At 43.2% G+C, this 9,814-nt stretch overlaps 1 protein-coding gene across 1 annotated transcript; it reads right to left on the bottom strand.

The window, feature by feature from the left end:
• Positions 1–5,312: 5,312 nt before the first annotated feature.
• Positions 5,313–7,820, bottom strand: LOC106807037 (caveolin-1-like). The gene is made up of 4 exons (XM_014809252.1): positions 7,780–7,820; positions 6,507–6,740; positions 6,162–6,239; positions 5,313–5,423 (listed from the first exon to the last, which is right to left on the bottom strand). The coding sequence occupies exons 2-4, from the start codon at positions 6,720–6,722 to the stop codon at positions 5,313–5,315; spliced, it is 405 nt and encodes a 134-aa protein (XP_014664738.1). The 5' UTR covers positions 6,723–6,740; positions 7,780–7,820.
• Between the last annotated feature and the right edge of the window lie 1,994 nt (positions 7,821–9,814).

The following is a 9,814-nucleotide window of genomic DNA, read 5'->3' as shown; positions in this document are numbered from 1 at the left end:
GAATACTCCAACGCCAGCTCAAACGACCTCCCGAGTTGCGACGACACACTCACGTCACTGCCAACGAAAACGCCTTTCAACAACGAAGCCAGACCAAACGCGAAACATTCGGTAGAAGCAAACTGCTTCCGCTATATCGCAGAGTCTGACCTCTCTGGTTATAACACTGACCAAAGTGCACAGTCAAAAATCTCCGAGCCGGGAGCAATGGCAAAGAGTAGGACAAGTAAGCGGAAGATGACGAAGAGGAAGCAGAAGAAGACGAGCGTGAGAGAGTGCGCAACCCTTAGCGATGTTTCGGATGGATCGCTGCTTGTGGAGCGTGCTGCGACGAGCGACGCATTCAAGGAGCTTATGCGAGAGCAGATGATCATTGAGCGCATTATTCACAGCAAGCCGCAGAGTGGCGAAAGTCTACCACCTAGGAGCGCGCCGACGCAAGCCCGATCTGACGCTGCGCGCGACGCAGACGGCAGCAGACGCAGCGTCGCCACGTCACAGTCATCGATTACGTCGTCACTGTGGGGCGAGGAAAAGACATGTATCGTCGTGTCGTCACATGACGAGTGGCAGCTGGACGGATCTTTCTCCTCTTCCTCTTCCCCCTCCGCCTGCTCTTCTCACGTAGACGATTTACCGTCGCTCTCGCAGCTCTTCAACAGACCGGCACCACCGCAGCCCACTGCACCGCCACACAACAGACCGGCACCACCGCAGCCCACTGCACCGCCACACAACAGACCGGCACCACCGCAGCTCACTGCACTGCCACATGAAACAAACCAGCAGAAGCCCGCAGCTACCGTAGCCCCTAAAGCTCATCACACCCACGCTCGAAATATCTTCGAGTCGATAGAGCGGCTACTACATACCGACTATCTGTTTAACTCGAGCACGCGTGAACAGCGATGTATAACTGTCAGCAAAGTGGAGCACAGACGCGCGCACTCCACGGAAATCGAGCGCAAAGAGTCACATTCCAGCGTCGCTGAGCCGAGAAAACTAGACGCAAGCGTGGTTGAACCTAAAAAGATAACTTCCAGCGAGGGTGCCCGCAAAGAATTCGATTCCACTGTTGTTGAACCTAAAAAGAGAACTTCCAGCCTGACCGAGTCCGAGGAGGAAGATTCCAGCGTAGTAGAGCCTAAAGAAGCAGATGTTGCCGACCACCAATCAGCTCACGTCTTGCCTGCCCGTGATGACGCATGCGCAGGCTCGACCACCGCTAGCGTGCCCGAGGCGGCCAAGCAGCCTACCGTTTCTAACACGGGAGTGCGATTATCGATAAACGATGAACAGTTAAAGCAGATGTCTACGGATTCGGCGAACAGAATGGCAGCAAACAAAGATGCTAGCCCCGAGGAGGAGCCTAGCTGCCGGTAACATGACACATTACCTTAATTAATTATTTAATCATATTATCGTCGCGAGTTTTAACCACCAATTGGAAATAATTATGTTAAACTGAAACAACAACAATATTCAAGATGTTCACGTGATTAAATGCAAGTGAAAGCAACATAGTTTTATATCTTTTTGTACGTGAGAATAAGTGTATATTATGGTTGCCAATTCATATAATATGAATGAAACGATTTCGGCCATTGCATGATGCTATAAACATGAATAAACTGCGAAGAAAAATGTGCATTGTGCAAGGGTCAATTTTTAGATGTAATTAAACGGTTTGCTGCATTGGCCTGATTCATGTTTCAGCTTCTACTCATTTGTGTGTGATCAGAAAACTGGAATGAGCGTCGCAGGTCTCGTATATCTGGACAACTGGCAGGCTCCATACGTCGTTAGAAACGGTTACAAGTACATCATGGCGTCTAGGTAGTGGTCCCCCTCCCCTGCTTTACCTAGGCTTAATGTCTATTCGGTCGTTGCATGCCTCTATTCTACGTTGTGCCTCGTGACTAGTTTCTCTTACGCTATAATCTGGTATTTAGCCTAAATGTTAAACATCGCCACCTCTAAATGTGCTATGGTAGCAGAATTATATGTATTTCGAATCGCGTCCTTTACCAGCGCCAGGAAGCTGTTTCCACAGTGCCGACATAAATGTCGAATACCCTGGCAGATAGTGCGACAGACATCGCTAGCCCCTACGATGATTACTTGGGAAGAGGTAAGCCGGCTAGCGCTAGACTCAGCTGTATATAGGTTTGTTCAGTTATGCCGTGCGTGTTACTGCGCCCATGCACCCTGCAATGGACATATAGCAATACATATTACATAACAGTATCGAACGTCGCATGTCCAATGCATATGAGTAATCGAAGCATCAGTATGAACAAATAGTAACATCGCAATTTGACTAAAACGATCTATAATTCATTCGTTTACGCTTGAACTTACAGCGGATTCGTTTTACTACGTGAGTGGAATGTTTGAATGAAATGGTTTGCGTGTGTCAGTATGTCTACGTCATGGCACATTTATAGCTGTGTAAATCGCATATTCGGATTATCGCACAGGTTTGGCATATGGAGAACTTCGAATGCACTAGGGGTCAGCAGATTAGAACTGGAGATCTTATTATCAGACTAGATAGGTTCGTGTGCATAATCTATATATATATATATATCAATATAACAATATTAGATGACATGTCTGAAGAGTGTCGCTTGGGCAAACAAGTGCGCTATATTTGTACAGTCATAATATTAGCTTGACTCTCGTATTTAAACACCGTATATGAGGTGATTAATGGCACTCCAGTATAAACGTGAACCCCAGTCTGTTATGCATTTAAATGTAAAATTCCATTACCGTGAGTGCATTAATAATAAATAATATTCTCTCGTGTTTTCTGTGCGATCATAATGTGATAGACGAATAAAGGCTAGGGAGAGTGCGCGGCGCATATGCCTCGCTGTTGTAATAAAATTTACGCCGTTCGATTCTTATTTGCAGGTTCTTGAGCCAGCTGCGAAAATTTCACTCGCGAGCGGCGGAGCAGCATCGCTTTACAAACAGCAAGACCAGCCGAAAGTGTTGCTACGTGCTCCACTGATACACGCAGCTATCTAAAAATTAATCATCTATAGCTATATTGGTTAGTAATCGAATGAACACGAACAAGGGATATGATACACAAGTGAAATAAGTTATTCTGTGCGTTTTCATTATTAATTACTATTATTTAATATCAGGAATACATTATAATTATTACTGTTATCTGTTATAATGTAATACTTTTGTGTTATAATGTACTCCTGATTTAGTAATACTACTATATTTATACAATCGATCACCATCGAAAATAGAGGATATATAGAGAACAGACGACATATTCAAGAGACCGGCAATGGAAAAAGTACAACTCGTCACGCGTGCTACACAACTACAAATCTACCGGTGTACATCGAGCGTTTCTATTTCATACGTTAGTTCACGAAACGTTTCAATTAAAAACTATATTGATGTTATTCACGGTAATAATTGGTAGTGAAACCAATTTTAAATAACACCTGGAATTGTACTAGAAACAAGTGCTTATAATAATAATAATAATAATAATAATAATAATAATAAGCAAAAACTACTACTACTAGTAGTGATAGTAGTATAGTAGTAGTAGTAGTAGTAGTAGTAGTAGTAGTAGTAGTAGTAGTAGATCGTAGTAGTAGTAGCAGCAGGAACAGTTGATAGATTGATAAATATTCATTGGTATGCAAAGGCCGCTGTAAACATACAATTTGTAATTTTGACTTTTATATACAGAAAAATAAACCATACGCGGGACCTAGCATTACTTTTCACAAAGGGGTGTGATAGGCAAGCGGCATGTATTCTTTGTCTGTATTGTAGAGGCGTTTTACTGTATTGCATGTGAGGGATGGATGGAGGCTAACATACTATTGTATTGTTATGCTTGCAGTAGTTCTTATTAGTTTATACTAATAATGCATTGGAAGACGAAACGAAACCAATTTGTATCCCATTTCTATAAGATCTATACCTATTCCATACATCTCATATTCTAACTATCAGTTTCGTCACCACCCTACTGTATTTTGATTTTGTCATGATAGTTGTTTTATAATAAATATAAACAATTATCACATGTAAAATATACCTATATGTGCGAGTGTAAATTTGCTAAACCGTGTTACGACTGAATTAAAGTACGTTTTAACACACTACATAGTATAAAACGTCTTCATAGCAATATATCTTTAGTATAATGTTAGAAAATTAGTCAGATGATCGTCATCAGTCGTAGTAAAATGCGAAAGTCGTATATAAACACTTTGTTGACAGTGCGCGTCTCAATTACATAGGTGCTACGACCGACTTTCATCATGAAATATAAATATACTCAAATTCCAAGAATAATATTCCCGCCGACTTTTACTTCTACGGCATTGGCAGCAACAATTGAAACAATTTCAACAACCCGTTGGATGTATTATTTGCAATAGGTCAGCTTGTACGCAGGCGAGAGTTACCTACAGATAGCATGCAACAAAAATTACAATAGTAATGCTGTATAACGAATGTACTAGTGCATATATATGTATATACTTATGAACATACACATATTTACCAGGACAATAACCTGAACTGGCATAATAAAAAAAGATATCTCGGAAAATTGCAGCTCGAAGTTAAATCCGGTACGCATAAATGCGATGGACACATTAAATGCATATATATATATATATGCCAAAAAACGATATCATGTACGTATATATATATACGTATGTATATATATAAATCGTTTTTCCGGCGTATATGACGCAGTTATATAAAAACTACATATTGGTTGGTGTAGAGGATGTATATATATATATATATATTATATACCTTACCGGAATATTCCACAATATATTATATTGACCAATACTAATATAGCGAGGCGCACTTATACAGTCTAGATATAAAATATAGTATAATACATCGGAGTCTTGTATATATATATATATTATTTTATATATTCATATCATAGCTCGCGGCGTGCTGCGCTCGGAGCCTGCGATTTGCGTGGTTTGGATATGCCCACAATTCAACATACAGCTTTACACATCACCGTTTCGGCATAGGCATGCATGCTTCCCTTCTTAGATCGCGTAATGTATGTTTATTACATCTAAGTTTATAATACACGCAACAATTTCAAGCGCCATTTACGATTTTAATGTGCATTGTTATAGGACGTTATTGCCAATTCCCTCAAAGATTTACCCACGGCCGCGAAAAATTCCCGACAAATGCCACTTTAGTGACGCCACATTTGCTTAAAGCCCAAGTCAGCAGATGTGCGCGATGCCCTACATAGGGCACCACTAGCCACCAGACACCAATTACGGGACATGCATTGCAAGTAGAATCCCCAGCCAAACGCGGCCACCCGCCGGAGTCGAGAGAGCGCCTGAGTATCGATAAATCACCACACCTTCGCTCACTGTGAACACCTGTGAAATCCCATCGATCGCATTGAACATAGCAATCTAAATTAGATGTCAGAATCAACTGAACGGTCCTTTCTGTTAACGCAGAATGGTTTACTTACGATTTCAGTACTTTACACATACCGGCGTCAAAAAATTTCATGTGAAATAGGGAAATGAGTGAAATTAAAGAGCACTTATTTAGCTATGATGTACTTCAATTAACTATTAATTCTAACATAGCAAATCGCCAAAGATTTTAAATCATTTCGCGCACCGATATAAATAACTAGTCAAGGAATTGATCGTATAAGTTCCATTCCCGAATGGAGTAGGAAAAATGTTCCAGTATATGCATCTCGATTTAAATGAACCTCCCCCCCCCACACACACGCACGCACGCACACACCGCACGCACGCCACCGCACGCACGCACACTATAGCACGCACTTCACGCTACCACCACGCCACATCACACACATACACACCTCACACAGTACGGCGAGATAAACTGCGCGCCCTGCGAGAGAGAGAGAGATGAAGAAAAAAGACCGGGGAGTATAAAACACACAAGATATCATATACACCATACGCACACACACACACCACACACCGCGGCTCGCGCACGCACGCATGCACGCACGACTGCACGCACACAGCACATCCGCACACACACACACACACTTACACACACACACACACACCACACTACATCACAACATACATATATATATATATTTATATATATATATGGATACCCACCGTAAAACTAAGCCGCCATATTGCGTCGAAACTGAATGTTGTTGGTTCTGGTTCTGCGAAAATGTCTCCGAATAAGGTCTGAAAATATTATGGAAAAATCATTTAACAGGAATTAAATCTAGTTTAATAAATAGTAATAAATTTTAGTGATTGGTAGGTTAGGTATAAACAAATCTTTAACTCGTTGGTTTAATAATAAGTATTGAAAGACGATGAGAAAGATCTGACATGAATAATAGACCGACACAGAAACAGAAGACGGAAAAAGCATGAGCGACAATAACAAAATAAAATCTGTAGTGAGTTTGTAGGATGAGAAACTACAATGCATCTTCAGAATATCACCTTAGCATATTGGTTTATCATATTCGGATCTCTTTCGTGTATATCTAACACAGTATCGCCCAGAGGCCACGATTTCGGCTCCTCTCCCTTTACCGTCCACTTTGACGCGTTCTTTTGTGTCTTTTTTTCGCCCTCCTCTGCGCCATCGTCAACGTTGGTGACATGTGGTTTTTCGAAGATGGGCGTTGTGCTCTGTGCTGTTTCCTCTGTCATCATAACGCTGTGAATCTGAATCTACTCCGACGTAAAAGAAATTTCATTGGTGAGAAATAATTGTTTCTACGAATGATGGAGAGTCCTGAACTGTATTATACACATGGGCGGATTGCTTGCTAATGTAACATAGCGTTATTAGATGCAGGTAGGTTACAACTTTTGTACCTGTAAGTATCATGCTCTGATTTTCTAACAATTGCTTCTTAAATTTCAGGGCACATTGAAAGCTGCGAGGTCCTTCAAACTACATGCGGTAGCAGATCGCATTTTGGTATAGCAAACTCACGACCATAAACGAGTTATGTAATACGAGTATGAGCGTACGGTTAGGATTAAATTGATATTATTTGCGCTTACTAAACTTGAAAATACCAATCATGTCATTATGGATAACGAGACATGACCAACGAATAACGATACGAATTTACCAATCGTAGCAACGGCGATTGATTGTTATATTACTATATTAGCAGCTCCAAGCCTAGCATAATACACCCCCGCCCAAAAAAAACGTTCGCGAATAATTTATATTACAGAGCCTATATAGTAGACGCAAAGTAAATGTTCCATTTTAAACATACTACGTGAAAAGAATAAGCGCCCACGGAGATAATTATATGGTCTTTGTTATAGACCAATTTACCAACACGCAGTCCGTTCCTGCAGCCCGTCAACGGTTTCTATTGCGCCCGTGTTTCGACCTGTATCTGCAATCGATGCTGGCAAGTCAATATTATATAGCTCTATCAAAATTACACATAAGGGCAAGATCGAGACGAGTTTCGTAAAAAAAATACGCTACAAATGCGAATGTAATTATCGCAATCAGTTGATAACGAAGCGCGAACACGCGCAGTGGACGCTGCTCGTTGAATCTTGCAATGATTCATGGTCTGCCGCCATAACAGATATCGCAGCTCATAATAAGCATGGACGCTCAGAGGGCTTTTCTACACGCGCGCTCCATTTCCCATGGAAAATGCACTGCCGTCACTCGCTCTACATATCGCTACACTATTCATGTTGCGTCTACGAACGTGAAGCTCTGTAGACTCACCCGCTCTGTCGCGTCTATAGCTGGTCGCTCGCACCGCAATGCCGTACACGCTCAAGACACTCGTCAGAAGATGGTGAAGCCCTTTGTCGCTCTATGTTACAGTCCGACCACCGCTGCTGCTGCTGCCGCCGCCGCCGCTGCTGCTGCTGCAGATTTTTGCATTATTAGCCTCAATAGAGCGCACGTACGCAGGGCCCGCTCGGTTCATCGCCATCTCGTAACGTATAGAGCAGGCGGGATGTAGGCCGCGATGCGCCTAGATGGCGGATCGATAATAATTCTTAATTAGAGCGAGCCGCCGGGACGTCCGCCCTCTACCCGCAACATCCGAGCTTCACGCCGCCCGGACGTCCGCCCTATACCCGCGACATCAGAGCCTCACGCCGCCCGGACGTCCCCCCTCACCCCAACATCAAGCTTCACGCCGCACACCGGGACGTCCGCCCTTATACCGCGACATCGGCTTCCGCCGCGCGGTACTCCACTATACCCGCGACATCAGAGCCTCACGCCGCCCGACGTCCGCCCTATACCCGCGACATCAGAGCTTCCCGCCGCCGGTACGTCCACCCTATACCCGCGACATCAGAGCCTCACGCCGCCCGGACGTCCGCCCTCTACCCGCGACATCAGAGCCTCACGCCCCGGACTCGCTCTTGTGTATACCCCGCACATTTCAGATGCTCACGCCCCCGCGAACGCTCCCCCATTACGCTCACATCAGACCTCACGCCGCCCGGACTCCGCTCCTCTTATACCGCCTACATCAAAAGAGTCCTTCACCCCCCGAACGTCCGCCCTTACCCGCGACAATCAGAGCTTCACGCCGCCCGTGACGTCCGTCCCTATACCCGCTACATCAGAGCTCACGCCCCGACGTCCGCTCTAACCACGACATCAGAGCTCACGCCCCGGGACGTCCCTTCTATCTACCCGACATCACAACCTCATCTCCCGACGTCCACCCTATACCCCACATCAGAGCTCACGCCCGGACGTCCGCCCTATACCCGTCACGTTGACGGTTCGCGACATCCCATTGCCCAAATATGAGCTTTAGGCGAATCCGGCCATTGATCGATCAGTCATTGATCATTGATCACATTTGGTTACAGTCTGTGTCAGAACAAATCGAATATCTGAATTATTCGGTATTATTCTGTCACATTTCGGATGTTTCGCGATTTTTATTACTAAAATCGTGCTGCTAAGATAGGTCATGGGCTCCACAATGAGCGTCGTACGGTTAAATCATAGCATCAGTGTTTCATACACGAATAAGTAATAGATGTATGCAATACAAGCTATTAATGATCTAACTCTATATAATAGAGATTTATTGTGACCCAGAACAATCGTGCCATTTTTTATTCCGTTCTGCAAGAGTATAGATGAATAGATTTGTACATTTTCTGTTTCCTCCCTTACCTCGTCTAAATAGTATTGATAAAATTATTTTATAAATTATTGCTTATATAACTCAAGCTTATATAAGTATTACTTATTATTACTCAGTTACAGCCCTGCACTATCCATAATATACCGAGTCCATAACAAAAAATACTTATTATAGACTCCTGATAATATTATTCCATATATATATATATCAAAAGTAGATAATAGGAGATCTATATATCTACTATTATCTATAAATCTTCTATTATCTACTCTTGATATATAATATTATATATACTGTCCACGAACGTTCAGTAAGGCACTACGTGTAGCTCTATTGTTGTAGTCTCTACATCTCTTCACATAGATGATGAATTGACAAATTCATTCCTATTTAGACAAGCTTAGCGCGCGCACGCCCGCACGCACACACACACACGCACACGCACACATACACGCGCGCGCGCGCGCACACACACACACACGCACGCACGCACGCGCGCACACACACACACAAAGAGAGAGAGAGAGAGAGAGAGAGAGAGCGAGAGCGAGTGAGAAATAGAGACAGAGAGACTCTCACACGAACGCGCGTGTACATGTGAACACCTACAATACGCTAACATAATAATTACATTAC

This window comes from Priapulus caudatus, unplaced genomic scaffold, assembly GCF_000485595.1.
Source record: "Priapulus caudatus unplaced genomic scaffold, Priapulus_caudatus-5.0.1 Scaffold192, whole genome shotgun sequence".
Taxonomy (NCBI): Eukaryota; Metazoa; Priapulida; class Priapulimorpha; order Priapulimorphida; family Priapulidae; genus Priapulus; species Priapulus caudatus.
This window is presented reverse-complemented; position numbering and strand designations above follow the sequence as displayed.

Excerpts from the sequence above, each read along its gene's own strand:
- LOC106807037 (XM_014809252.1), bottom strand. The coding sequence starts at position 6,722 with ATGATGACAGAGGAAACAGCACAGAGCACAACGCCCATCTTCGAAAAA. Across the intron at positions 6,240-6,506 it reads TGATAAACCAATATGCTAAG|ACCTTATTCGGAGACATTTT; the intron begins GTGATATTCTGA and ends TAATATTTTCAG. Across the intron at positions 5,424-6,161 it reads TATGGCGGCTTAGTTTTACG|GTGTTCACAGTGAGCGAAGG; the intron begins GTGGGTATCCAT and ends GGGATTTCACAG.